Below are 25,909 nucleotides of genomic sequence, written 5' to 3'. Positions count from 1 at the left end.
CATTAAGTTAGAATAAAATATTTTCATGAAATAACTATGATTTGCAAAAATTGCCTGTAATTCAATTTCCATAAAGGTATCTTACATGGAGATCCATCAATAACGTTTTGAGAAGATATACACTTAATAAAACTAAGAAATAAATAAATATAAGATAAATAAACTGAAAAATATTTCATGAGAAGAGGTGGAAATTATTTTGTTTTATGGGAAACAGTGTCTATTGTTTTGTTGGATAGCATTAAAAGCTCCACTGGTTCAGTGAAATAAAGATTAGTTAAAAACACAAGGTAGAGCATCAATAGACACAGCACGAGGCAGCCCAGGCACCTCGTGACTCACTCAGTTACTAATGGCTATAAGGTGTTGCCTGTGGAATAAAGGTCTCCAAAGGGAAAAATACCACTTACACCATATAGGGGATTCACAGGGGGGATGTCAAAACAATGCAGAGGATTTAAGAGACGCTGCATCTCTAATGGCAGTATAGGGAGGATAAACAGAAATCCATGTCAAATCTCAGTCAAAAAACTCAATAAAAGAAACTGAAAAATTTTCAGCCATTAGACTACACACCCGAGAAAATGCCTCTCTCCGTCTTTCTCACACTCTCCCACCTACTCACTTTGCATATAGTGGCTGACACTGATCAGTGTGAACATCTGAAAGTCAGTATTCTCATGAACCTACTGCTTGAGTATAACCTTTCACAGAAATTTAAGTCAGGACATTTTCTGACAGTAACATCTGTCAGATAGCTTCAGTATCGAATTTAACAGCAAATTCTTAACATAAAGTACATACTGAAAAAGAACATTATGGAACTGCAGGGTTCAGCTGAGACAGGATGAGCTTGGGTAAATGTTGATCAGTAAAAGTTGGTTAGCGATTCCTTCATTGAGTTGGCTGTGGAAAAAAAAGTTGAGTATAAGGCAGCTGAGAGTTTAAGATGCTGAGTCATCCTAAACCATGTGAAAACCAATCCCAGTGCTTGATTGACATAACGTATAACAAGACAGAAATGTTGAAATAGCTGTGATCTGTGTTTTTCTTTCCACATTGTTTACAGAAATGTTTAAATTCTGATAAAATCTTTATTAAACATCAAAAACACACATCTCAAGTACAAACCAAATCACGAGACACTGCCCGTACAAGATCAAAATGTGGGCATCAGCAGGAATGAAAACACACGTGTTCGTACATCTGGCTGGCTCAGTGGCGTATCAGAGCTTGATAATATTATCATTGTCAAAATGCCAAACAGTTTATAGCTGATGTATGTCACCGAATACGAAAGGAAGAATTTCAAAACACTGTGGAGAGTGTAATAAATATTGATATTAGCATCTGCATACAAATATCAAAAAGTGAAAAATAATTTCACAACAAAATGAAACAGACTTTTTCAACACTTTTATAAAGATAATTTTAAAGTTATGATTGCAAGATACAATTTGATGCTCTCAATCACTCGTAGGGCTAATTTTTTATAAGTGGTCCTCCATAACTTTTTAGTTTTGTGCAAAAACATGGTCGCATTTTCTAACGCTTAAATCTGTGGCTGGTGGAAATATCACACTTAAAGTAAAGTGATGTGCAAACACAAGGCAACAAGTCTGAAAGATGAACACTGCAAGACTGCAGGGTTGTTAAAAGGTATACAAGGGCAAAAAGTGTTTCAAAATCTCTGTGGAATAAAAGACCAGCTTTTTGGCAAATATGCTCATTGTAAACACATCATAAAAGAAACCTCTTCTTTCAATAAAAACTGCATCATCTTTCTGCTGTGCTTATATGTTTCTTCTGTGTAATATTTCTGTAATGATACTCTGATATAGACAGGTGGGAGGTTGAACAGGTTTGAATCTCACTTAATGTCAAATACTCAAAAAACACAATCCATTTCACTCATAAGACACAACAACAGGCAGGCAAAACGCTTGAACATTCAACACAACCTACAAAATATCTGCAGGTGTACATGTTGAACATTTCGGTAACACACGTTAGGCAGCACAGTCTTGGTCCTTTGATCATAAGGTTCAGTCACAGTGGTCAAAAAAAGACCCAATTGCACAACTCTTCAACCAAAAACATGTAACATAAAAAATAATAATAAAGAAAAAAACAAGAAGTAGTAAAGGTAGCTTGTATATTTTAGATAAATGTCCCTTTTAAATACTGATTTTGGCACTTGTGTGTGTAAGTCACAGATCACGTCAGTAGACAATTTTCCAGTGTGTGGGCTGTTCACATTCTTTCTCAGTGTCCCCACAGAATCGATTATATGTAGTTTTAGGGTCAAAACCCAGGATTTCTCGCTCTTCATGGATTCGGAAAGAGAAGGTGGAAACTGACGTCCCTATGAAATATCTAAAAAAAGAAAGAGACACAAAAAAGGACAGTAAAAACAAAAGAGCCACGCAAGGTACCTTTACCTCTAAAAGTCAGATGTTGTGAGAACAGCATGTACAGGTGTCCAGACCAGTTCTTCCAGTACAAATACTTTCCAAGGGCAGGTATGATAGTACAATAGTCTATACAATAGTCAGAGGTATCTGAGTAACCACAAATCTGATTCTATGTTGGTCAAAAGCTACAAGACATTAACCTTTGATGACTGATTGGTCAACCAGATTCTTTCAATTCAGCACTCACGAGAAGTTCACAGTTTGGAATTGTGCAACATCCAAGCATTAAGAGCCTGAAGCTAGAGCGCTGCAAGGCTGACAGTACAGCATCAGCTTGTGCATTTATATAACCCTAATTTTTCAAGATCTTGTGACTCTGTAAAATGAACAAAGTCTAAAGGAATGCAAGCCAGTTTCTACTGCAGTGCTATGTTGATGTAATGAATGCAGAATGTACTTTAGCATTCAACAAGCTTTCTCTGGAAAGGTCTCATCTGCACGACAGCATGTGGTACCCCAACCTGTGATGTTCAGCTGTAATGGTACCTTCCAAGATGTGTTGGCTACCCATACCATGGGCACTCACACATCCCCCTTTTAAAAACAGAGAGACTGCAGTGTATGTAGATGATAACTCATTGTTTTGCTTAAAATACCTTGTTTGAATACAACATATAATTTTCACTTGATAAAAAGGCAAGATTTACATTAAGAAAGAAAGTCTTAAAAGTTTGAGGTTTACTTTTCACTGGGCAGAGCAGAGTCAATTTACCTTGCATGTGCACATATCCATTGATCGATGATGGCCACTCCTCCATCTTTTAGCAGCTCCAGGTCTTCAGCTGACGGCTCAAACCGCACCATTTCAGGCAACAACTTCCTCAGCTCTTTCAATTCTACAACAGATTGAAGTCAGCTTAAGGATAACTTATAAAGTAACAGCACTTTTTAATCAGGATGACATTCACATCAAGACATAAAACATAAAACCAACTGGATATGCTGGTGTGTCTTTACCGTCACTATCTGCATCTGTTGCAATGAATACATTTTCCAGTTTGTGCTTCTTCATCAAGCTGCGCATTTTTTTGACTGCCCCCTTGAGGCTGGGGACATCCTCTCTGTGTCCCCATATGAAGTCTTTCCTGCGTAAGTGGACTCCCAGGTATGGACCTCCTTTAGCTGAGCCTAGTTTCGCCTAAGACAGACAGCTGAAACAATTAGCATCTTCATATTCAAGGAAAAATGCATTCTATTACTTGCTTATCCTCCGTACTGTACCCAAATCTTACCAAACCAAAACCTTAGACATAGTGCACAGAAGTGAAATGACTTTTTGTGTACTGATACATCCTTTCTTTCAACAGCCTTAATCCCTTTTGAACAAAAACATCCTGGTGTCACGTTCAGACACACTGACTCACCCTCATGCGAGTCCAGTCCTCGCTGTAAACGGTGAGGTCTCTGCTGTCTGTGGAGTTCAGGAACTTTGCTCTGAAGTCATCCCCTATGAGTCGCAGGTGCTTTGCAAAAACCATACTGCGGCGGGTCTACATCAAAAACACAGACAAAAACAAAGGGGTAAATATTAGATTAAAGCTTTAAAGCTAGTTTTAGTTGTATGCAGAGCAATGTCTAGCTTAGCAGATTTCATTAGGGGTGGGAGAAAAAACGTATCTGAGTATCGGGATTATTTGTTCAAAAATTTTAAATTGTGATTTTCTTTATTCAAAAATATTTTTTTTTCAAATGCAAGTCCTCTATTTTAGTCTTTGGTTATAAACTTGGTTGGGAAAAGTTGAAATGTAAGATCCCCTGAATAAATCTTAAAAACTAACTCTTAAATCTTAAAAACTGACACACATGCGATGTGCATTTTTTGGGGGAAAATATGGCTCCTGATTTTGTCCGTAGACATCACCATCAGTATTATTACTCTTATGGTTTAGTGTTGAAGAAGCAAACTAAAAATCTCAAAACTCAGAAATATCAAAGAATCGCTATTTAGCTCGAATTGGCACCCAAGAATTGTAAAAGAATTAAACTGGGAGAAAAGCATATCATCCCGGCTCGAGATTTCACACACCATTATTACAGAAAATGGTGAAATACATCAGCTCATTACTTCACTTACATCCCAGTAATCCTTCCCAGAATAGTGGTCATGAAGGAGCGTCTCTGCTCGGTCGAGCATTACAGATCTGCAAAATATCAGTTTTACAAACAAGTTAATCCCCTTCAGCGTGCACAAGATCAAACAGAGCAGCTGGTAAGTGATACCTTAAGCTATAAGAAAGACAGGTTATGTTTCAGGTGTTACAAAAGGAGAATCAATCTAACGTATGGAGGATTGCGGAGTGGTTTGGTTAGGTGACACTTTAAAATCCATATGATCTATTGTATGACCAGACTGTGTCAATGGGTATTTTTTATTGCAACATATTCACAGTAAGCAGTTTGTCTGTCATCTGCTCTGATAATGGGGTTAAACAGGTCTGTACACCAACTCCATACTAAGCTGCTTTCCCTACATAGTACAACTCATATCTTTAAGCTTGTTTGTTGATCTATAGAATAAAGATATTTATCTTATAAAACTGGAATCCCTGCATTTTTCAGGTGACACTGGTGTAGTGTAAGAAAGCTGGTGACATAATACCTATCTGTTTGACAGAATTTGTTATTTTGTTAATGGTACTGGATTTGCAAGTCATCACCTACAACAAACACGTTCAAGCAGCTGTCAGTGCTTGACAAATCTAAAAGTCAGTCAGCTCATTCATCTGTCAGTGCATTTTAAATCAAGGTGTTTCCATGTGCACTCACGTTACTGTGATGTTTTTCTGAAGAACTGGAGCCATGATTGAGGCATGGCCTTGGGCTGATACACATGTTACATTTCGAGCTCTTGTCTCCTCAAAGCCCCAAAACCAGCCCCTGAAACCACACAGACAAGATGAATTAAAAGATGAGTGACAAATGCAATGAGAAATATGTACAAGAAGAAGCAAAGATAGATCAGTGTTTCCAAAACTACAGTTTCTGTTATTTAATTAGAGGTCAACAGTGATCCAATAAGCTTTGGATTTGGAAAGCAGAGGTATCATGAAATAGATAACAGTGACGCACAAAACAAGGCTTGGCTTGTCATGGTCGACTGACGAAAGATAATAACAGTTACCTTGAAGTCTCTATCTCCCTCATCCAAATTTTAACTTCTGTAGTCTAATCTACTGTGCACTGATCCTTTATTTGTGTTCTACTGTAACCTGTTGACAAGTCGCTGGTGTTTGCAGACTATGTGATGCTTGGACAACTAGTAGGGGCTGTTTCGTGAGTACACTTCACGCCTGTATGTCTCCCTGTTAAATAAGTTTGAGCTAGTGTGTCTTCACAGAAACTGGGATTTAAAGATTAGACAGTGATGTCACTGTGAAAAGGAAGTGGAGAGTCATAGTTTAACTTAAAAAGACCACCACTTTAAGCACTGCTACTGCTCTACAATAAGTAAAAAGGACATCTAGAGTTTGACTTTGTATTTGTTAGAGTCAAAAACAGAATTTGTGCTTTGCTGCATTACCTGTAGTAGCCCTGCTTATCTTTGGAGTACATCAGTTTCTCGATACAGGGTCTCTCATCGACTTTTTCCTCCCACTTCCCATCAGTCCATCCTTCAGCATAGTTTTGCAGAACGAGGACCTGGTCTATGAAAGGGCCTCCATTCTCTACAGCAAAATAAAACACAAACACAAAACTGAATCTTTGTTTTTAACTCACTTAAAATAAGATAAGGAAGAATCTAATTTTTTTTTTCATATGAGATGTACATCAGTGTATGTATGAACTACACGCTGTATGTGAAAAATCGACCCTCCTCTTCTCACTTTCCCTCACCTGTCTATATTTTACTTAAGTGGGAGGAGCTCCAGAGGTAATACGAGATAGTCAGCAAACCTGCCACAAACCTTTGAGAACAGTGGAGCTGACTGTGGGGATGTGTCTCCATCCCCTCTAGAATAATGGACTGAGTGTTTGAGTTAAAACTAGCTCCCATCATCAAATAATGCCTCAGCATACTTTATGCTGTTCTGAGTTGGTCAAGTACATCTTATGGAAATAGCTCCACCGCAAATCAAATATTTTTCACTGTACAGCTGTTCATTTTGAAACATAAGACAAAGAATCCATTTTCTGAGCTTAAAGCTGACCTGCAATAAACTCCTCATACTCGATGACAGGGACATTCGCCTGAAGGCTGGTGAGGCTGAAAAATTCCCCCCATGGAATTCGCATCTGGTGGATGTTGGGGCTCTGCCAGTGGTACAGACGGCCCCATGGAGGAAGCACCAATACCCAATCATCCCCGTCCTTCCTCAGTGTCTTCACCAGGGAGGCCATGCGGATGTAGACATCTCTCCGCAAGTTGAAACCCTCCGGGGGATTCACGTCATATAAAAGATACCTGAGAAAGCAGAACACAAACATAGGCATATCATTATTAAGTGCACAGAGGAAAGCTGTCTTAAGAAATACATAAAACCCATCTCATTTAATAGTGAGCATTATTGATCCAGTTTTGAGTTGAATAACAAAAGGAAGGTCAGTGAGAGGGCTGAGAATAGCCACAGCCATATTGGGTAGCTGTGCACATCAAAACAATTTAATAATAAATTCATACCACTTTCTCCAGGAAATCTCAAAATTCTGATGTATAGATCTGAAATTTAGTACAACATTTCCCCACACAACTATAGAAAAAGTATATTATTTACAAAATAACCCCACAGTTTATTCTGCGCTGTTAGGGTCATCTACAAGTTAGTATGTAATAAAGCTATAAATTTCAGGACTGGTAAACAAGGGGCTTCCATCCAACAAAATCTCAGACTGACTGCTAAAGTAGCACTTCTGCCCCGCATTTAAACCCCGAGGTTTTTCACAGGAGGTGAATCCTGGCAGGGAGACTGAAGTACGATCCTAAAATGGTAAGAGTTATCTCAGATTACTATTTTGTTGTAATCTGAAGCGTTATACGATTTAAACGGTGGAGAAAGGACACAAAATGCTACTTTTCAGAGCAATTTATTTGACTTTTCCTACGCCGATATCCGAGACATTCGTAGTTTTCTTCAAATATAAGTGAATGAAAGGTTATCAAAAGGCTATATGGTCCCACGATACAAGAAATGCTCATACTGATAACTTTTCCCATGGAATTCGGCGATATCACCCTTGAAGTCACTGCAAGTGTTACGAGGCTTATTAGAGCAAACCATTTAAACAAACAGGATAAAAAAACAACAACCACAAATTTGTACTGTGAGACTTGGGACTCTCGGTTTAACCGCAGCCCTTGTTGCTAAATAAAACAGAATCACTGTTAGCACTTTTTCGTTAGCATTCAGAAAAGCTAGCTAACAGTAACTTCACAAACCAGACCAATTACCGTAGTTCTCTTGCAGCAGCGACGGGTAAAGTAGCTGTTTGGCTTGCACTAAAAGCATGATTAGCGATAACTGTTTCAAATGCAGTCAAAGAGACCAAAATTGATAATACAAATGGTGTAAAGGTATGAAATGAAGAAATAAATACTATCGGTAAATGCCCCGCACCGTGCGCCATATTTCCTTTAAGCCACGCACTTCCGGAAGTGAAAGCGTCTGTCTAGTTGCCGAGCAACCTACGTCGACGTCGCCGCCATATTTGATGTGGCAAGAGTGAACTGAGAAGATGTCATTCATGTGTTGCATGGATTTATTTATTTATTCATTCATTTAAATTTTTTATCCATTCATTTAAATAATTCATTTTCATAAAAATTACTTTATCAACCCAGTCCTTGTTGCACAGCGATCTACCTTCAACTGTTATGTATGTTGTTCGAAATTGGGGCATTCTCAGGAGTGAAATTATGATTGTTCAAAAGTTTTGTACCTGCTTTTGACCCTACTTTTTAATCTTGCTTTTTACTCGTACATTTTTATGAACTGTCACAGTGTTGACCTGTCAATAGGTGTCCCTTTTGCTGCTGCTGTTATGGATCTTCCTCCTTTCTCTTCAAGGGCCTCAGTCTGACCTTCTGCTGAATTTTCTTGGTACAACTCTTCTACAATCTGTAAAATACTAGGAATGAGAAAAAATGCTATGTAATATGACACTGAAATAAACTTTTTTTCTTTATAGAGATAATGTAACTCATGCTTCATGGTAGGGCTGCATGAAAAGGTCTCAATACTTTTATAGAATAGAACTTTATTGTCATTGTAACAAGTACAACGAAATTAAAGTCACAGCAGAAATCAAGAAAACAAAAGTAAAAAAGTGTATAGAAAGTGCAAAAAGGTCCATAAGAAAATAAATGACGACAGCTTGTCCATCATTCTCCAGTTCAGCCAGCCTCCACCTCCATTGTGTCCAGGACTGAGCTTCTTCAGTCATGCTTCATCTCTGTCTCCTAGATCTTGTCTGCTCACAGCAGGTGAAGCTCTTCCAATGTGGCATTGGTGTCTGATGTTAGCTCTGTTAGCCATGTGAATAGCATGATGCTACTTTGCCCTCTGGTATTCCCTGCTGGGTTAGCATGGCTAGCTCATCCATCTTATGTTGTATTTTGTTGTATTCTTATGTTGCATCTCATGTTCCCCATAACAAGGGATGAAAGGACAGGTCGATGTCATTACTTCTTAGCTCACATCTGAGAACCAGCAGGTCGTCCTCACCTCCTTGTGGGAAGACATCAGGCCTTACACCAGTTAGCATTGACATGCTACAGGCTGCTAACAGCTGAGTTCATATGTAAACAATGCAGCCATGGTTACATGTAGAATCTCCAGACAAACATAGGAGAAAAAGTAGTAAAAATATCACAGAAGCCACAAAAAGTTTGGTGTCTACAACCAACAAATGAGCCATACAAAGTAATGATCCACTCCAAATACAAAGATTAGGAAAAAGAGACTAAAATAATTACAAGAAATGGACAAAGAAGAGAGAGCTGCTGCAAAAGGCAGCCATAGGCAACAGGGCGGCGCCTTGCAAATGTTATGCTTTATCAGGATACACAATATACATCACAGTATTCTGATTTCTCCTCTGTATCTGTATATTCTACCTCTATATTCTCCCCTATAAAAATGCTATAGTTCACCCTAAGACGAATAAAATGACACCAGTGTAATGGTTCAAGAAAACCCTTCAGTTAGATTTAAAAAAAAAAAAAAAAAAGGAAAAGGAGGGAATTTATGATCAGGTTGAGTAAAGCAATCCTTTTATTTTACACAAAATTCTATGTAGTTACATATTTTTATTTCCACTTAAGTGATTCATTCAGATTTACATATCCACATCTGCATGACAATTTGTACTGGGTGGTCTTAATAAAGTCATTTCATACATCTCAGGTGCAACAATCAGCAATATATCAAGTATATTGGCTATATCCCCCACCTCTACTTCAAGGTGGGGTAAGATGAATCCCTTACTCAATTAACCTTAGGGAATTTGACTCAATTTACCCTACAGCCACCGTTTTTGGGAAAAAAAAAACCTTCATTAGCAATTCAGGTTAATGTTTAAAAAAAATGGTTCACATGGTTTAATATCCTGGCAAATTATCAACATTTTTGATACACATTTTAAGACCTGGATAAATTTGCTTTCATGAAACAGTTTTTTGATAGCAACTTTTCAGTGTTTCTTCACTGTGGCAAGACTTGTCTTATGTGTTGGGATTTTGAACATTATTTACAACAGTTACGCTTTTTCTTGTTTGTACCAAATATGTTTATTACGATTGCTCTACATGGACTTGTACAAAATAAGTTATTTCTTGCAATACCACCCTGAATGCTCCCAAATCCTTCTGTTCTCAGAAGCTAAGCAGGGTTTTGTTTGAGGATAAGGGATGGACAAGTTTACCTCAACGTTTCTGGGAAGAAATATTTGGTGGGAATAATAATAATCATAATAATAATAATAACGATGATGATGATGATGATATGCACTGTCATCAGCACCAGATTGATCGGGAAGGCACATTTGCTATGTTTTCTTTGATCAACAAATGCCTCTCATGTTGTGTGTTGCTTGATGCTATGTGCACTTTTTAAGTTAGACACATGAGGGCACTGTTTATTTTCTCATGACGCATCTCCACATTTTCTGAACAACTTTAATGTAACCATGTAATTCCAATACTTCTCTCTACTTTAGAGAGACAAGCATAGATACAGCAGATATCACAATTCATGAGAAATTATCATATTATTGATATTTATGGCTTTGGTGTACTGTTATGACTTACAAGGGCCTTCTTCATTCAAACAAAGTAGTTCTTCAGCTCCAAAATAAAAAAACAAAGATTTTGATTCCATTTTTCTGTTCTTTATGTTTCCTTCTGTGACTAAATGCTGTCCTGATCAAATGTCACCCCCAGTTGTCTTCTGGCCTCATCTATGATTTCTACAATCAGGCTGGAGTGAGCCCATGGCATTCCTGGACTCTCCTTCAGTCCTTTAAAAGAAAAAGTGACACAGGGTGGGTGAGACTTCAGCAAGAGAAAACCTCAGAAGGTATCACATCCCATTTTCAGTGAGTGGTGAGCTGAAAGTATTTTGTACCTTTAAGAAGACATTGGCGAACCTCCTCAGCTTCATACCGTAGACCTGTGCTGTTTGTGAAGTTTAGTGGCATGGCAGCTTCTGGAAGGGGGAACTGCGTTTTCTTCCCATCCATCTCAAAGATTGTTGGGCACCACATGTGGTCTGGTACCTGTTTAAAAAACAGCACTGATATAACATTTGGGGAACAGCAGCATACAGGTGAAAAAGCAGATTATTTATGAGCTGTTGCAAATGTAATGTGGTTGATCAGCACATACACTTTGAAATCAAAGTGGGTCTTTATTTCATTTGTCTTCAAGCCTAAACCCTAAAAAGAGATAGTCATGTGTAACTTCAGTGTTTCAGGGAATTTTTTTTTTGAGGGGGAAATCAGCGCCAGACTGATCAAGATGGCGCACAGTGTGAAGATTTGTTGTCTTTCTTTGATCTGGGCATGCCTCTCATATGGTGTAAGTACCACACTAAGCTATGTTCATATAGCCTGTATGCTCCTGCATCTCTCGCTTACGGCCATACCACCCTGAACATGCCCGATCTCGTCCGATCTCGGAAGCCAAGCAGGGTCGGGCCTGGTTAGTACTTGGATGGGAGACCGCCTGGGAATACCAGGTGCTGTAAGCTTTTGCACTTCTCAGGACAAAACGCAAAAGGGGCATTTTTGGAGGGGCCCCTGCTTAATGCATCTTTTAGGGCTCTGAAAATAGGACAGAGTTTTTTCAAAAGTGATGTTTTCTCTATCCGCCCCTATAATGTGAATTTGATAACAAATTATTTGAAATTTGATGCAACACAAGGGGGATCATGTTCTATCTTGTCATGTTTGGGAAAAGGGGTAAAAATGATAATGTGCCGTTATCAGCGCCAGACTGATCAAGATGGCGCACAGTGTGAAGATTTGTTGTCTTTCTTTGATCTGGGCATGCCTCTCATATGGTGCAAGTACCACACTAAGCTATGTTCATATAGCCTGTATGCTCCTGCATCTCTCGCTTACGGCCATACCACCCTGAACATGCCCGATCTCGTCCGATCTCGGAAGCCAAGCAGGGTCGGGCCTGGTTAGTACTTGGATGGGAGACCGCCTGGGAATACCAGGTGCTGTAAGCTTTTGCACTTCTCAGGACAAAACGCAAAAGGGGCATTTTTGGAGGGGCCCCTGCTTAATGCATCTTTTAGGGCTCTGAAAATAGGACAGAGTTTTTTCAAAAGTGATGTTTTCTCTATCCGCCCCTATAATGTGAATTTGATAACAAATTATTTGAAATTTGATGCAACACAAGGGGGATCATGTTCTATCTTGTCATGTTTGGGAAAAGGGGTAAAAATGATAATGTGCCGTTATCAGCGCCAGACTGATCAAGATGGCGCACAGTGTGAAGATTTGTTGTCTTTCTTTGATCTGGGCATGCCTCTCATATGGTGCAAGTACCACACTAAGCTATGTTCATATAGCCTGTATGCTCCTGCATCTCTCGCTTACGGCCATACCACCCTGAACATGCCCGATCTCGTCCGATCTCGGAAGCCAAGCAGGGTCGGGCCTGGTTAGTACTTGGATGGGAGACCGCCTGGGAATACCAGGTGCTGTAAGCTTTTGCACTTCTCAGGACAAAACGCAAAAGGGGCATTTTTGGAGGGGCCCCTGCTTAATGCATCTTTTAGGGCTCTGAAAATAGGACAGAGTTTTTTCAAAAGTGATGTTTTCTCTATCCGCCCCTATAATGTGAATTTGATAACAAATTATTTGAAATTTGATGCAACACAAGGGGGATCATGTTCTATCTTGTCATGTTTGGGAAAAGGGGTAAAAATGATAATGTGCCGTTATCAGCGCCAGACTGATCAAGATGGCGCACAGTGTGAAGATTTGTTGTCTTACTTTGATCTGGGCATGCCTCTCATATGGTGCAAGTACCACACTAAGCTATGTTCATATAGCCTGTATGCTCCTGCATCTCTCGCTTACGGCCATACCACCCTGAACATGCCCGATCTCGTCCGATCTCGGAAGCCAAGCAGGGTCGGGCCTGGTTAGTACTTGGATGGGAGACCGCCTGGGAATACCAGGTGCTGTAAGCTTTTGCACTTCTCAGGACAAAACGCAAAAGGGGCATTTTTGGAGGGGCCCCTGCTTAATGCATCTTTTAGGGCTCTGAAAATAGGACAGAGTTTTTTCAAAAGTGATGTTTTCTCTATCCGCCCCTATAATGTGAATTTGATAACAAATTATTTGAAATTTGATGCAACACAAGGGGGATCATGTTCTATCTTGTCATGTTTGGGAAAAGGGGTAAAAATGATAATGTGCCGTTATCAGCGCCAGACTGATCAAGATGGCGCACAGTGTGAAGATTTGTTGTCTTTCTTTGATCTGGGCATGCCTCTCATATGGTGCAAGTACCACACTAAGCTATGTTCATATAGCCTGTATGCTCCTGCATCTCTCGCTTACGGCCATACCACCCTGAACATGCCCGATCTCGTCCGATCTCGGAAGCCAAGCAGGGTCGGGCCTGGTTAGTACTTGGATGGGAGACCGCCTGGGAATACCAGGTGCTGTAAGCTTTTGCACTTCTCAGGACAAAACGCAAAAGGGGCATTTTTGGAGGGGCCCCTGCTTAATGCATCTTTTAGGGCTCTGAAAATAGGACAGAGTTTTTTCAAAAGTGATGTTTTCTCTATCCGCCCCTATAATGTGAATTTGATAACAAATTATTTGAAATTTGATGCAACACAAGGGGGATCATGTTCTATCTTGTCATGTTTGGGAAAAGGGGTAAAAATGATAATGTGCCGTTATCAGCGCCAGACTGATCAAGATGGCGCACAGTGTGAAGATTTGTTGTCTTTCTTTGATCTGGGCATGCCTCTCATATGGTGCAAGTACCACACTAAGCTATGTTCATATAGCCTGTATGCTCCTGCATCTCTCGCTTACGGCCATACCACCCTGAACATGCCCGATCTCGTCCGATCTCGGAAGCCAAGCAGGGTCGGGCCTGGTTAGTACTTGGATGGGAGACCGCCTGGGAATACCAGGTGCTGTAAGCTTTTGCACTTCTCAGGACAAAACGCAAAAGGGGCATTTTTGGAGGGGCCCCTGCTTAATGCATCTTTTAGGGCTCTGAAAATAGGACAGAGTTTTTTCAAAAGTGATGTTTTCTCTATCCGCCCCTATAATGTGAATTTGATAACAAATTATTTGAAATTTGATGCAACACAAGGGGGATCATGTTCTATCTTGTCATGTTTGGGAAAAGGGGTAAAAATGATAATGTGCCGTTATCAGCGCCAGACTGATCAAGATGGCGCACAGTGTGAAGATTTGTTGTCTTTCTTTGATCTGGGCATGCCTCTCATATGGTGCAAGTACCACACTAAGCTATGTTCATATAGCCTGTATGCTCCTGCATCTCTCGCTTACGGCCATACCACCCTGAACATGCCCGATCTCGTCCGATCTCGGAAGCCAAGCAGGGTCGGGCCTGGTTAGTACTTGGATGGGAGACCGCCTGGGAATACCAGGTGCTGTAAGCTTTTGCACTTCTCAGGACAAAACGCAAAAGGGGCATTTTTGGAGGGGCCCCTGCTTAATGCATCTTTTAGGGCTCTGAAAATAGGACAGAGTTTTTTCAAAAGTGATGTTTTCTCTATCCGCCCCTATAATGTGAATTTGATAACAAATTATTTGAAATTTGATGCAACACAAGGGGGATCATGTTCTATCTTGTCATGTTTGGGAAAAGGGGTAAAAATGATAATGTGCCGTTATCAGCGCCAGACTGATCAAGATGGCGCACAGTGTGAAGATTTGTTGTCTTTCTTTGATCTGGGCATGCCTCTCATATGGTGCAAGTACCACACTAAGCTATGTTCATATAGCCTGTATGCTCCTGCATCTCTCGCTTACGGCCATACCACCCTGAACATGCCCGATCTCGTCCGATCTCGGAAGCCAAGCAGGGTCGGGCCTGGTTAGTACTTGGATGGGAGACCGCCTGGGAATACCAGGTGCTGTAAGCTTTTGCACTTCTCAGGACAAAACGCAAAAGGGGCATTTTTGGAGGGGCCCCTGCTTAATGCATCTTTTAGGGCTCTGAAAATAGGACAGAGTTTTTTCAAAAGTGATGTTTTCTCTATCCGCCCCTATAATGTGAATTTGATAACAAATTATTTGAAATTTGATGCAACACAAGGGGGATCATGTTCTATCTTGTCATGTTTGGGAAAAGGGGTAAAAATGATAATGTGCCGTTATCAGCGCCAGACTGATCAAGATGGCGCACAGTGTGAAGATTTGTTGTCTTTCTTTGATCTGGGCATGCCTCTCATATGGTGCAAGTACCACACTAAGCTATGTTCATATAGCCTGTATGCTCCTGCATCTCTCGCTTACGGCCATACCACCCTGAACATGCCCGATCTCGTCCGATCTCGGAAGCCAAGCAGGGTCGGGCCTGGTTAGTACTTGGATGGGAGACCGCCTGGGAATACCAGGTGCTGTAAGCTTTTGCACTTCTCAGGACAAAACGCAAAAGGGGCATTTTTGGAGGGGCCCCTGCTTAATGCATCTTTTAGGGCTCTGAAAATAGGACAGAGTTTTTTCAAAAGTGATGTTTTCTCTATCCGCCCCTATAATGTGAATTTGATAACAAATTATTTGAAATTTGATGCAACACAAGGGGGATCATGTTCTATCTTGTCATGTTTGGGAAAAGGGGTAAAAATGATAATGTGCCGTTATCAGCGCCAGACTGATCAAGATGGCGCACAGTGTGAAGATTTGTTGTCTTTCTTTGATCTGGGCATGCCTCTCATATGGTGCAAGTACCACACTAAGCTATGTTCATATAGCCTGTATGCTCCTGCATCTCTCGCTTACGGCCATACCACCCTGAACATGCCCGATCTCGTCCGATCTCGGAAGCCAAGCAGGGTCGGGCCTGGTTAGTACTTGGATGGGAGACCGCCTGGGAATACCAGGTGCTGTAAGCTTTTGCACTTCTCAGGACAAAACGCAAAAGGGGCATTTTTGGAGGGGCCCCTGCTTAATGCATCTTTTAGGGCTCTGAAAATAGGACAGAGTTTTTTCAAAAGTGATGTTTTCTCTATCCGCCCCTATAATGTGAATTTGATAACAAATTATTTGAAATTTGATGCAACACAAGGGGGATCATGTTCTATCTTGTCATGTTTGGGAAAAGGGGTAAAAATGATAATGTGCCGTTATCAGCGCCAGACTGATCAAGATGGCGCACAGTGTGAAGATTTGTTGTCTTTCTTTGATCTGGGCATGCCTCTCATATGGTGCAAGTACCACACTAAGCTATGTTCATATAGCCTGTATGCTCCTGCATCTCTCGCTTACGGCCATACCACCCTGAACATGCCCGATCTCGTCCGATCTCGGAAGCCAAGCAGGGTCGGGCCTGGTTAGTACTTGGATGGGAGACCGCCTGGGAATACCAGGTGCTGTAAGCTTTTGCACTTCTCAGGACAAAACGCAAAAGGGGCATTTTTGGAGGGGCCCCTGCTTAATGCATCTTTTAGGGCTCTGAAAATAGGACAGAGTTTTTTCAAAAGTGATGTTTTCTCTATCCGCCCCTATAATGTGAATTTGATAACAAATTATTTGAAATTTGATGCAACACAAGGGGGATCATGTTCTATCTTGTCATGTTTGGGAAAAGGGGTAAAAATGATAATGTGCCGTTATCAGCGCCAGACTGATCAAGATGGCGCACAGTGTGAAGATTTGTTGTCTTTCTTTGATCTGGGCATGCCTCTCATATGGTGCAAGTACCACACTAAGCTATGTTCATATAGCCTGTATGCTCCTGCATCTCTCGCTTACGGCCATACCACCCTGAACATGCCCGATCTCGTCCGATCTCGGAAGCCAAGCAGGGTCGGGCCTGGTTAGTACTTGGATGGGAGACCGCCTGGGAATACCAGGTGCTGTAAGCTTTTGCACTTCTCAGGACAAAACGCAAAAGGGGCATTTTTGGAGGGGCCCCTGCTTAATGCATCTTTTAGGGCTCTGAAAATAGGACAGAGTTTTTTCAAAAGTGATGTTTTCTCTATCCGCCCCTATAATGTGAATTTGATAACAAATTATTTGAAATTTGATGCAACACAAGGGGGATCATGTTCTATCTTGTCATGTTTGGGAAAAGGGGTAAAAATGATAATGTGCCGTTATCAGCGCCAGACTGATCAAGATGGCGCACAGTGTGAAGATTTGTTGTCTTTCTTTGATCTGGGCATGCCTCTCATATGGTGCAAGTACCACACTAAGCTATGTTCATATAGCCTGTATGCTCCTGCATCTCTCGCTTACGGCCATACCACCCTGAACATGCCCGATCTCGTCCGATCTCGGAAGCCAAGCAGGGTCGGGCCTGGTTAGTACTTGGATGGGAGACCGCCTGGGAATACCAGGTGCTGTAAGCTTTTGCACTTCTCAGGACAAAACGCAAAAGGGGCATTTTTGGAGGGGCCCCTGCTTAATGCATCTTTTAGGGCTCTGAAAATAGGACAGAGTTTTTTCAAAAGTGATGTTTTCTCTATCCGCCCCTATAATGTGAATTTGATAACAAATTATTTGAAATTTGATGCAACACAAGGGGGATCATGTTCTATCTTGTCATGTTTGGGAAAAGGGGTAAAAATGATAATGTGCCGTTATCAGCGCCAGACTGATCAAGATGGCGCACAGTGTGAAGATTTGTTGTCTTTCTTTGATCTGGGCATGCCTCTCATATGGTGCAAGTACCACACTAAGCTATGTTCATATAGCCTGTATGCTCCTGCATCTCTCGCTTACGGCCATACCACCCTGAACATGCCCGATCTCGTCCGATCTCGGAAGCCAAGCAGGGTCGGGCCTGGTTAGTACTTGGATGGGAGACCGCCTGGGAATACCAGGTGCTGTAAGCTTTTGCACTTCTCAGGACAAAACGCAAAAGGGGCATTTTTGGAGGGGCCCCTGCTTAATGCATCTTTTAGGGCTCTGAAAATAGGACAGAGTTTTTTCAAAAGTGATGTTTTCTCTATCCGCCCCTATAATGTGAATTTGATAACAAATTATTTGAAATTTGATGCAACACAAGTGGGCATCATGTTCTATATTGTCATGTTTGGGAAAAGGGGTAAAAATGATAATGTGCCGTTATCAGCGCCAGACTGATCAAGATGGCGCACAGTGTGAAGATTTGTTGTCTTACTTTGATCTGGGCATGCCTCTCATATGGTGCAAGTACCACACTAAGCTATGTTCATATAGCCTGTATGCTCCTGCATCTCTCGCTTACGGCCATACCACCCTGAACATGCCCGATCTCGTCCGATCTCGGAAGCCAAGCAGGGTCGGGCCTGGTTAGTACTTGGATGGGAGACCGCCTGGGAATACCAGGTGCTGTAAGCTTTTGCACTTCTCAGGACAAAACGCAAAAGGGGCATTTTTGGAGGGGCCCCTGCTTAATGCATCTTTTAGGGCTCTGAAAATAGGACAGAGTTTTTTCAAAAGTGATGTTTTCTCTATCCGCCCCTATAATGTGAATTTGATAACAAATTATTTGAAATTTGATGCAACACAAGGGGGATCATGTTCTATCTTGTCATGTTTGGGAAAAGGGGTAAAAATGATAATGTGCCGTTATCAGCGCCAGACTGATCAAGATGGCGCACAGTGTGAAGATTTGTTGTCTTTCTTTGATCTGGGCATGCCTCTCATATGGTGCAAGTACCACACTAAGCTATGTTCATATAGCCTGTATGCTCCTGCATCTCTCGCTTACGGCCATACCACCCTGAACATGCCCGATCTCGTCCGATCTCGGAAGCCAAGCAGGGTCGGGCCTGGTTAGTACTTGGATGGGAGACCGCCTGGGAATACCAGGTGCTGTAAGCTTTTGCACTTCTCAGGACAAAACGCAAAAGGGGCATTTTTGGAGGGGCCCCTGCTTAATGCATCTTTTAGGGCTCTGAAAATAGGACAGAGTTTTTTCAAAAGTGATGTTTTCTCTATCCGCCCCTATAATGTGAATTTGATAACAAATTATTTGAAATTTGATGCAACACAAGGGGGATCATGTTCTATCTTGTCATGTTTGGGAAAAGGGGTAAAAATGATAATGTGCCGTTATCAGCGCCAGACTGATCAAGATGGCGCACAGTGTGAAGATTTGTTGTCTTACTTTGATCTGGGCATGCCTCTCATATGGTGCAAGTACCACACTAAGCTATGTTCATATAGCCTGTATGCTCCTGCATCTCTCGCTTACGGCCATACCACCCTGAACATGCCCGATCTCGTCCGATCTCGGAAGCCAAGCAGGGTCGGGCCTGGTTAGTACTTGGATGGGAGACCGCCTGGGAATACCAGGTGCTGTAAGCTTTTGCACTTCTCAGGACAAAACGCAAAAGGGGCATTTTTGGAGGGGCCCCTGCTTAATGCATCTTTTAGGGCTCTGAAAATAGGACAGAGTTTTTTCAAAAGTGATGTTTTCTCTATCCGCCCCTATAATGTGAATTTGATAACAAATTATTTGAAATTTGATGCAACACAAGGGGGATCATGTTCTATCTTGTCATGTTTGGGAAAAGGGGTAAAAATGATAATGTGCCGTTATCAGCGCCAGACTGATCAAGATGGCGCACAGTGTGAAGATTTGTTGTCTTTCTTTGATCTGGGCATGCCTCTCATATGGTGCAAGTACCACACTAAGCTATGTTCATATAGCCTGTATGCTCCTGCATCTCTCGCTTACGGCCATACCACCCTGAACATGCCCGATCTCGTCCGATCTCGGAAGCCAAGCAGGGTCGGGCCTGGTTAGTACTTGGATGGGAGACCGCCTGGGAATACCAGGTGCTGTAAGCTTTTGCACTTCTCAGGACAAAACGCAAAAGGGGCATTTTTGGAGGGGCCCCTGCTTAATGCATCTTTTAGGGCTCTGAAAATAGGACAGAGTTTTTTCAAAAGTGATGTTTTCTCTATCCGCCCCTATAATGTGAATTTGATAACAAATTATTTGAAATTTGATGCAACACAAGGGGGATCATGTTCTATCTTGTCATGTTTGGGAAAAGGGGTAAAAATGATAATGTGCCGTTATCAGCGCCAGACTGATCAAGATGGCGCACAGTGTGAAGATTTGTTGTCTTTCTTTGATCTGGGCATGCCTCTCATATGGTGCAAGTACCACACTAAGCTATGTTCATATAGCCTGTATGCTCCTGCATCTCTCGCTTACGGCCATACCACCCTGAACATGCCCGATCTCGTCCGATCTCGGAAGCCAAGCAGGGTCGGGCCTGGTTAGTACTTGGATGGGAGACCGCCTGGGAATACCAGGTGCTGTAAGCTTTTGCACTTCTCAGGACAAAACGCAAAAGGGGCATTTTTGGAGGGGCCCCTGCTTAATGCATCTTTTAGGGCTCTGAAAATAGGACAGAGTTTTTTCAAAAGTGATGTTTTCTCTATCCGCCCCTATAATGTGAATTTGATAACAAATTATTTGAAATTTGATGCAACACAAGGGGGATCATGTTCTATCTTGTCATGTTTGGGAAAAGGGGTAAAAATGATAATGTGCCGTTATCAGCGCCAGACTGATCAAGATGGCGCACAGTGTGAAGATTTGTTGTCTTTCTTTGATCTGGGCATGCCTCTCATATGGTGCAAGTACCACACTAAGCTATGTTCATATAGCCTGTATGCTCCTGCATCTCTCGCTTACGGCCATACCACCCTGAACATGCCCGATCTCGTCCGATCTCGGAAGCCAAGCAGGGTCGGGCCTGGTTAGTACTTGGATGGGAGACCGCCTGGGAATACCAGGTGCTGTAAGCTTTTGCACTTCTCAGGACAAAACGCAAAAGGGGCATTTTTGGAGGGGCCCCTGCTTAATGCATCTTTTAGGGCTCTGAAAATAGGACAGAGTTTTTTCAAAAGTGATGTTTTCTCTATCCGCCCCTATAATGTGAATTTGATAACAAATTATTTGAAATTTGATGCAACACAAGGGGGATCATGTTCTATCTTGTCATGTTTGGGAAAAGGGGTAAAAATGATAATGTGCCGTTATCAGCGCCAGACTGATCAAGATGGCGCACAGTGTGAAGATTTGTTGTCTTTCTTTGATCTGGGCATGCCTCTCATATGGTGCAAGTACCACACTAAGCTATGTTCATATAGCCTGTATGCTCCTGCATCTCTCGCTTACGGCCATACCACCCTGAACATGCCCGATCTCGTCCGATCTCGGAAGCCAAGCAGGGTCGGGCCTGGTTAGTACTTGGATGGGAGACCGCCTGGGAATACCAGGTGCTGTAAGCTTTTGCACTTCTCAGGACAAAACGCAAAAGGGGCATTTTTGGAGGGGCCCCTGCTTAATGCATCTTTTAGGGCTCTGAAAATAGGACAGAGTTTTTTCAAAAGTGATGTTTTCTCTATCCGCCCCTATAATGTGAATTTGATAACAAATTATTTGAAATTTGATGCAACACAAGGGGGATCATGTTCTATCTTGTCATGTTTGGGAAAAGGGGTAAAAATGATAATGTGCCGTTATCAGCGCCAGACTGATCAAGATGGCGCACAGTGTGAAGATTTGTTGTCTTTCTTTGATCTGGGCATGCCTCTCATATGGTGCAAGTACCACACTAAGCTATGTTCATATAGCCTGTATGCTCCTGCATCTCTCGCTTACGGCCATACCACCCTGAACATGCCCGATCTCGTCCGATCTCGGAAGCCAAGCAGGGTCGGGCCTGGTTAGTACTTGGATGGGAGACCGCCTGGGAATACCAGGTGCTGTAAGCTTTTGCACTTCTCAGGACAAAACGCAAAAGGGGCATTTTTGGAGGGGCCCCTGCTTAATGCATCTTTTAGGGCTCTGAAAATAGGACAGAGTTTTTTCAAAAGTGATGTTTTCTCTATCCGCCCCTATAATGTGAATTTGATAACAAATTATTTGAAATTTGATGCAACACAAGGGGGATCATGTTCTATCTTGTCATGTTTGGGAAAAGGGGTAAAAATGATAATGTGCCGTTATCAGCGCCAGACTGATCAAGATGGCGCACAGTGTGAAGATTTGTTGTCTTTCTTTGATCTGGGCATGCCTCTCATATGGTGCAAGTACCACACTAAGCTATGTTCATATAGCCTGTATGCTCCTGCATCTCTCGCTTACGGCCATACCACCCTGAACATGCCCGATCTCGTCCGATCTCGGAAGCCAAGCAGGGTCGGGCCTGGTTAGTACTTGGATGGGAGACCGCCTGGGAATACCAGGTGCTGTAAGCTTTTGCACTTCTCAGGACAAAACGCAAAAGGGGCATTTTTGGAGGGGCCCCTGCTTAATGCATCTTTTAGGGCTCTGAAAATAGGACAGAGTTTTTTCAAAAGTGATGTTTTCTCTATCCGCCCCTATAATGTGAATTTGATAACAAATTATTTGAAATTTGATGCAACACAAGGGGGATCATGTTCTATCTTGTCATGTTTGGGAAAAGGGGTAAAAATGATAATGTGCCGTTATCAGCGCCAGACTGATCAAGATGGCGCACAGTGTGAAGATTTGTTGTCTTTCTTTGATCTGGGCATGCCTCTCATATGGTGCAAGTACCACACTAAGCTATGTTCATATAGCCTGTATGCTCCTGCATCTCTCGCTTACGGCCATACCACCCTGAACATGCCCGATCTCGTCCGATCTCGGAAGCCAAGCAGGGTCGGGCCTGGTTAGTACTTGGATGGGAGACCGCCTGGGAATACCAGGTGCTGTAAGCTTTTGCACTTCTCAGGACAAAACGCAAAAGGGGCATTTTTGGAGGGGCCCCTGCTTAATGCATCTTTTAGGGCTCTGAAAATAGGACAGAGTTTTTTCAAAAGTGATGTTTTCTCTATCCGCCCCTATAATGTGAATTTGATAACAAATTATTTGAAATTTGATGCAACACAAGGGGGATCATGTTCTATCTTGTCATGTTTGGGAAAAGGGGTAAAAATGATAATGTGCCGTTATCAGCGCCAGACTGATCAAGATGGCGCACAGTGTGAAGATTTGTTGTCTTTCTTTGATCTGGGCATGCCTCTCATATGGTGCAAGTACCACACTAAGCTATGTTCATATAGCCTGTATGCTCCTGCATCTCTCGCTTACGGCCATACCACCCTGAACATGCCCGATCTCGTCCGATCTCGGAAGCCAAGCAGGGTCGGGCCTGGTTAGTACTTGGATGGGAGACCGCCTGGGAATACCAGGTGCTGTAAGCTTTTGCACTTCTCAGGACAAAACGCAAAAGGGGCATTTTTGGAGGGGCCCCTGCTTAATGCATCTTTTAGGGCTCTGAAAATAGGACAGAGTTTTTTCAAAAGTGATGTTTTCTCTATCCGCCCCTATAATGTGAATTTGATAACAAATTATTTGAAATTTGATGCAACACAAGTGGGGATCATGTTCTATCTAGGCATGTGAAAAAAGTCCAGAACTTTGGGACTGTGATTTTGTTTTGTCCAGTTCAGTGCACTTACTTTTACCTTTTTTCATCCGTTGCTGCAGAAGTTGGTATCATGTTTTATTTTATCATATTTGGGAAAGGGGGCATTGTGCTTACTGCATCTTTCTTGGATTGTTAAAAATCAAATGTTATTTTAGGCATGGAGTCCAGTATGACTTACATTTTTGTGGTTCTTGTGTTGCAGTAACTGAAATTTTTCTTGCTTTATGTTTTACCTTCATGGTGCCTTTAGTGCCAATGATTACGGCATCACAGGTCAGCTTCATGGTGATGGAACAGGTGCAAATGGCCAGTCGGTTTCCTGAAAACTGAAGAACTAAAACTGCTGTTGCATCAACACCTAAGCAGAAAATGCAATAAGAGCCTCCTTAATTTGAAGTGCAGGACTAAATCATTTAAAATTACTTGTTAGAGAGTTGACAAGTTATTAAAAATAAAACTAATAAATATAACATCATTCACAAAAGAGTTGTGGTCAATATACCCTCCAGATACAATCACCTGTGTTTAAGCAGTGTCCTGTGACTTGGATGGACTCAGGCTTCTCTCCATTGTAAACCATAAGGACGAACTGTAGACAGTAGATACCCAGGTCCAGAAGGGCCCCTCCTCCTAACTCCCTCTGAGCCAAGCGAGGGATGTGGGTAAGTGGAGCACCCAGATCAGCTCTCACCAGCTGAACATCACCCACCTCACCCTGGCCCAGCAGCCTCCTCACTTCAATAATTACTGGAAAGAAGCGTGTCCATACTGCCTGAGAAAAGGTGCAGAATGGTGCAAATTTTAGATTATGCATGTCTAATGCAATCCAGGTTAGAAAGGATGCCCATTTAGCTACCTCCATGAGAAAGACACTGTTGTCTTGGGCATCAGATATAAGTTCCTTCACCTCCCTTAAATTCATGGCAAGTGGCTTTTCAATGAGCACGTTCTTCTTCGCCTTCATGTAAAGCTTGCTAGCAGTAAGGTGGTGAGGATGGATGGTGCCAATATACACTACATCTAGACAGACAAAAAGTAAAGAGGGTTTAAAAGATACTAAATAAATACAAAGAATGCTGATTACTTCATATGCTATCGCAACAACCCACCAATGTTTGGATCTTTTGCCAGCTCATCATAACTTCCATATGCTCGAGAGATGTTGTGCTTTTTGGCAAATTCTTCAGCACGCTGTAAGTTCCTCGCTGCTACAGCCACTATCTGAGGATGCAAAGTTTTCGTTACCTGGTGTTGACTTATTGGTCTACCGAATTCATAAAAGTCACACGTTGATCACAGCTGTAGCGGACGTGCACAAATAACTGCAATTTATGAATGCAAACATATTGAGACATGTGTTTTACATCGTAACACATCCCGTTGTTGTATTTTAACTATAAGCATTTTTCAGACTTAACAGTAATCGTTCTGCATGACATTACTCAGTATGAACACAAACTACAGGACAAAAAAATCAAATTATGCTTCAAATTATGTTAGCAAACTAGTTTAAAGAGTTGCATCACAACTAAAACTTTACCTCGTGGTCGTTGGGAGACAACGTCCGTAAAGCAACACAGAAGTCGTGACTTATTTTGCCAGCACTGCATATTCCCCAGCGTGTTGCCATTATGAATTGAATTCAAATGCCGTGAATTCAGCCGGCAAAGTTACGAATGCTGTCCCGAACGATTCACTCCACAGCTACCACCATAAACTGTCACCACATTTGCTACGCAGTGGAAGGGGCGGGAACGGATCGAGTGTTGGGCTTCTTCTTCTTCTTTCATTTCATAGCGGATCGAAACAACGTTCGGGTGCATACCGCCACCTACTGTACAAGAGTATGCAACGTCATAGCCCCACCTTCAGATTCTGCCCATTAATTGTGCCTCTATCATGCTTTTCTTACATCTTTTCTCTGCCCCTGTCTTGTCTTTTCTCTAAAGGCCAAAAACAAACCGAGTTTTTGGTTTGTCAACTATGCTGTGGCTCTTCTATATTGCCTCTAGCATTCCAAAACAAAGAGACTACATCACCTGCAAGTGCTGCTGCATTCAGTACAGAATGTTAAGAATTCTTTTATCAGTAGTGTTGCAGTATGCTCTGTACTGGACAAGTACTTAAATCCTGAGTATGATACTTGTAAGAGCCATGGCACAATAATTTAAGTTCATTTGAAATATAACACTAAGTTCATAAAATCTATATTTTTGTTTTTTTTTTGTAATACATTTAATTAATGACTGTGCTGTTAGATATTAAAAATCACCCAGGAGTTAAGTTTGACCCCCTCCCCTTTGGCCTGCCCCTTTGTACGATTGTGTGATGCCTCATACACGGCAGAGTGGCTCAGAACTT

The 25,909-nt window shown here is 41.9% G+C and overlaps 2 protein-coding genes and 25 non-coding genes across 27 annotated transcripts; 25 read left to right on the top strand and 2 right to left on the bottom strand.

Moving 5' to 3' along the window:
• Positions 1–1,074: 1,074 nt before the first annotated feature.
• Positions 1,075–8,070, bottom strand: pofut2 (protein O-fucosyltransferase 2). Its single transcript, XM_074694141.1, has 9 exons — positions 7,861–8,070; positions 6,623–6,876; positions 5,995–6,139; positions 5,241–5,351; positions 4,549–4,615; positions 3,839–3,964; positions 3,432–3,612; positions 3,187–3,310; positions 1,075–2,376 (listed from the first exon to the last, which is right to left on the bottom strand). Exons 1-9 carry the CDS (start codon positions 8,034–8,036, stop codon positions 2,223–2,225), a joined length of 1,338 nt encoding a protein of 445 aa, XP_074550242.1. The 5' UTR covers positions 8,037–8,070; the 3' UTR covers positions 1,075–2,222.
• A 1,630-nt stretch (positions 8,071–9,700) lies between these two features.
• On the bottom strand, positions 9,701–25,315 carry LOC141808299 (trans-1,2-dihydrobenzene-1,2-diol dehydrogenase-like). The gene is made up of 7 exons (XM_074694829.1): positions 25,089–25,315; positions 24,658–24,769; positions 24,405–24,568; positions 24,068–24,320; positions 23,782–23,906; positions 11,033–11,183; positions 9,701–10,925 (listed from the first exon to the last, which is right to left on the bottom strand). Exons 1-7 carry the CDS (start codon positions 25,176–25,178, stop codon positions 10,816–10,818), a joined length of 1,005 nt encoding a protein of 334 aa, XP_074550930.1. The 5' UTR covers positions 25,179–25,315; the 3' UTR covers positions 9,701–10,815.
• Positions 11,538–11,656, top strand: LOC141808949 (5S ribosomal RNA). The gene has a single exon (XR_012599963.1). It is a non-coding gene; the product is annotated as a 5S ribosomal RNA (ribosomal RNA).
• On the top strand, positions 12,024–12,142 carry LOC141808947 (5S ribosomal RNA). The gene has a single exon (XR_012599961.1). It is a non-coding gene; the product is annotated as a 5S ribosomal RNA (ribosomal RNA).
• LOC141808946 (5S ribosomal RNA) lies at positions 12,510–12,628 on the top strand. Its single transcript, XR_012599960.1, has one exon. It is a non-coding gene; the product is annotated as a 5S ribosomal RNA (ribosomal RNA).
• Positions 12,996–13,114, top strand: LOC141808945 (5S ribosomal RNA). Its single transcript, XR_012599959.1, has one exon. It is a non-coding gene; the product is annotated as a 5S ribosomal RNA (ribosomal RNA).
• LOC141808944 (5S ribosomal RNA) lies at positions 13,482–13,600 on the top strand. The gene has a single exon (XR_012599958.1). It is a non-coding gene; the product is annotated as a 5S ribosomal RNA (ribosomal RNA).
• Positions 13,968–14,086, top strand: LOC141808943 (5S ribosomal RNA). The gene has a single exon (XR_012599957.1). It is a non-coding gene; the product is annotated as a 5S ribosomal RNA (ribosomal RNA).
• On the top strand, positions 14,454–14,572 carry LOC141808942 (5S ribosomal RNA). The gene has a single exon (XR_012599956.1). It is a non-coding gene; the product is annotated as a 5S ribosomal RNA (ribosomal RNA).
• Positions 14,940–15,058, top strand: LOC141808941 (5S ribosomal RNA). The gene has a single exon (XR_012599955.1). It is a non-coding gene; the product is annotated as a 5S ribosomal RNA (ribosomal RNA).
• Positions 15,426–15,544, top strand: LOC141808940 (5S ribosomal RNA). The gene has a single exon (XR_012599954.1). It is a non-coding gene; the product is annotated as a 5S ribosomal RNA (ribosomal RNA).
• On the top strand, positions 15,912–16,030 carry LOC141808938 (5S ribosomal RNA). The gene has a single exon (XR_012599953.1). It is a non-coding gene; the product is annotated as a 5S ribosomal RNA (ribosomal RNA).
• Positions 16,398–16,516, top strand: LOC141808937 (5S ribosomal RNA). Its single transcript, XR_012599952.1, has one exon. It is a non-coding gene; the product is annotated as a 5S ribosomal RNA (ribosomal RNA).
• On the top strand, positions 16,884–17,002 carry LOC141808935 (5S ribosomal RNA). Its single transcript, XR_012599950.1, has one exon. It is a non-coding gene; the product is annotated as a 5S ribosomal RNA (ribosomal RNA).
• Positions 17,370–17,488, top strand: LOC141808934 (5S ribosomal RNA). Its single transcript, XR_012599949.1, has one exon. It is a non-coding gene; the product is annotated as a 5S ribosomal RNA (ribosomal RNA).
• Positions 17,856–17,974, top strand: LOC141808933 (5S ribosomal RNA). Its single transcript, XR_012599948.1, has one exon. It is a non-coding gene; the product is annotated as a 5S ribosomal RNA (ribosomal RNA).
• On the top strand, positions 18,343–18,461 carry LOC141808932 (5S ribosomal RNA). The gene has a single exon (XR_012599947.1). It is a non-coding gene; the product is annotated as a 5S ribosomal RNA (ribosomal RNA).
• On the top strand, positions 18,829–18,947 carry LOC141808931 (5S ribosomal RNA). Its single transcript, XR_012599946.1, has one exon. It is a non-coding gene; the product is annotated as a 5S ribosomal RNA (ribosomal RNA).
• On the top strand, positions 19,315–19,433 carry LOC141808930 (5S ribosomal RNA). Its single transcript, XR_012599945.1, has one exon. It is a non-coding gene; the product is annotated as a 5S ribosomal RNA (ribosomal RNA).
• Positions 19,801–19,919, top strand: LOC141808929 (5S ribosomal RNA). The gene has a single exon (XR_012599944.1). It is a non-coding gene; the product is annotated as a 5S ribosomal RNA (ribosomal RNA).
• LOC141808928 (5S ribosomal RNA) lies at positions 20,287–20,405 on the top strand. The gene has a single exon (XR_012599943.1). It is a non-coding gene; the product is annotated as a 5S ribosomal RNA (ribosomal RNA).
• LOC141808927 (5S ribosomal RNA) lies at positions 20,773–20,891 on the top strand. Its single transcript, XR_012599942.1, has one exon. It is a non-coding gene; the product is annotated as a 5S ribosomal RNA (ribosomal RNA).
• Positions 21,259–21,377, top strand: LOC141808926 (5S ribosomal RNA). The gene has a single exon (XR_012599941.1). It is a non-coding gene; the product is annotated as a 5S ribosomal RNA (ribosomal RNA).
• LOC141808957 (5S ribosomal RNA) lies at positions 21,745–21,863 on the top strand. Its single transcript, XR_012599970.1, has one exon. It is a non-coding gene; the product is annotated as a 5S ribosomal RNA (ribosomal RNA).
• On the top strand, positions 22,231–22,349 carry LOC141808956 (5S ribosomal RNA). Its single transcript, XR_012599969.1, has one exon. It is a non-coding gene; the product is annotated as a 5S ribosomal RNA (ribosomal RNA).
• LOC141808948 (5S ribosomal RNA) lies at positions 22,717–22,835 on the top strand. The gene has a single exon (XR_012599962.1). It is a non-coding gene; the product is annotated as a 5S ribosomal RNA (ribosomal RNA).
• LOC141808936 (5S ribosomal RNA) lies at positions 23,203–23,321 on the top strand. The gene has a single exon (XR_012599951.1). It is a non-coding gene; the product is annotated as a 5S ribosomal RNA (ribosomal RNA).
• Positions 25,316–25,909: the final 594 nt, after the last annotated feature.

Source organism: Halichoeres trimaculatus, unplaced genomic scaffold, assembly GCF_033239565.1.
Source record: "Halichoeres trimaculatus isolate MK-OKI-2021-1 unplaced genomic scaffold, fHalTri1.1 fHalTri1_scaffold_19, whole genome shotgun sequence".
Classification (NCBI taxonomy): Eukaryota; Metazoa; Chordata; class Actinopteri; order Labriformes; family Labridae; genus Halichoeres; species Halichoeres trimaculatus.
This window is presented reverse-complemented; position numbering and strand designations above follow the sequence as displayed.

Bases quoted from the DNA above. Each gene is read 5' to 3' on its own strand.
- pofut2 (XM_074694141.1), bottom strand. From the start codon at position 8,036: ATGGCGCACGGTGCGGGGCATTTACCGATAGTATTTATTTCTTCATTT. The intron at 3,311-3,431 runs GTAAAGACACAC...AATCTGTTGTAG, and splicing joins AACAGATGCAGATAGTGACG to AATTGAAAGAGCTGAGGAAG. The intron at 2,377-3,186 runs GTAAATTGACTC...TTCTTTTTTTAG, and splicing joins TGGATATGTGCACATGCAAG to ATATTTCATAGGGACGTCAG.
- LOC141808299 (XM_074694829.1), bottom strand. From the start codon at position 25,178: ATGGCAACACGCTGGGGAATATGCAGTGCTGGCAAAATAAGTCACGAC. The intron at 24,770-25,088 runs GTAAAGTTTTAG...TTGCATCCTCAG, and splicing joins TGTCTCCCAACGACCACGAG to ATAGTGGCTGTAGCAGCGAG. The intron at 11,184-23,781 runs GTAAAACATAAA...TTTTTTAAACAG, and splicing joins GCACTAAAGGCACCATGAAG to GTACCAGACCACATGTGGTG.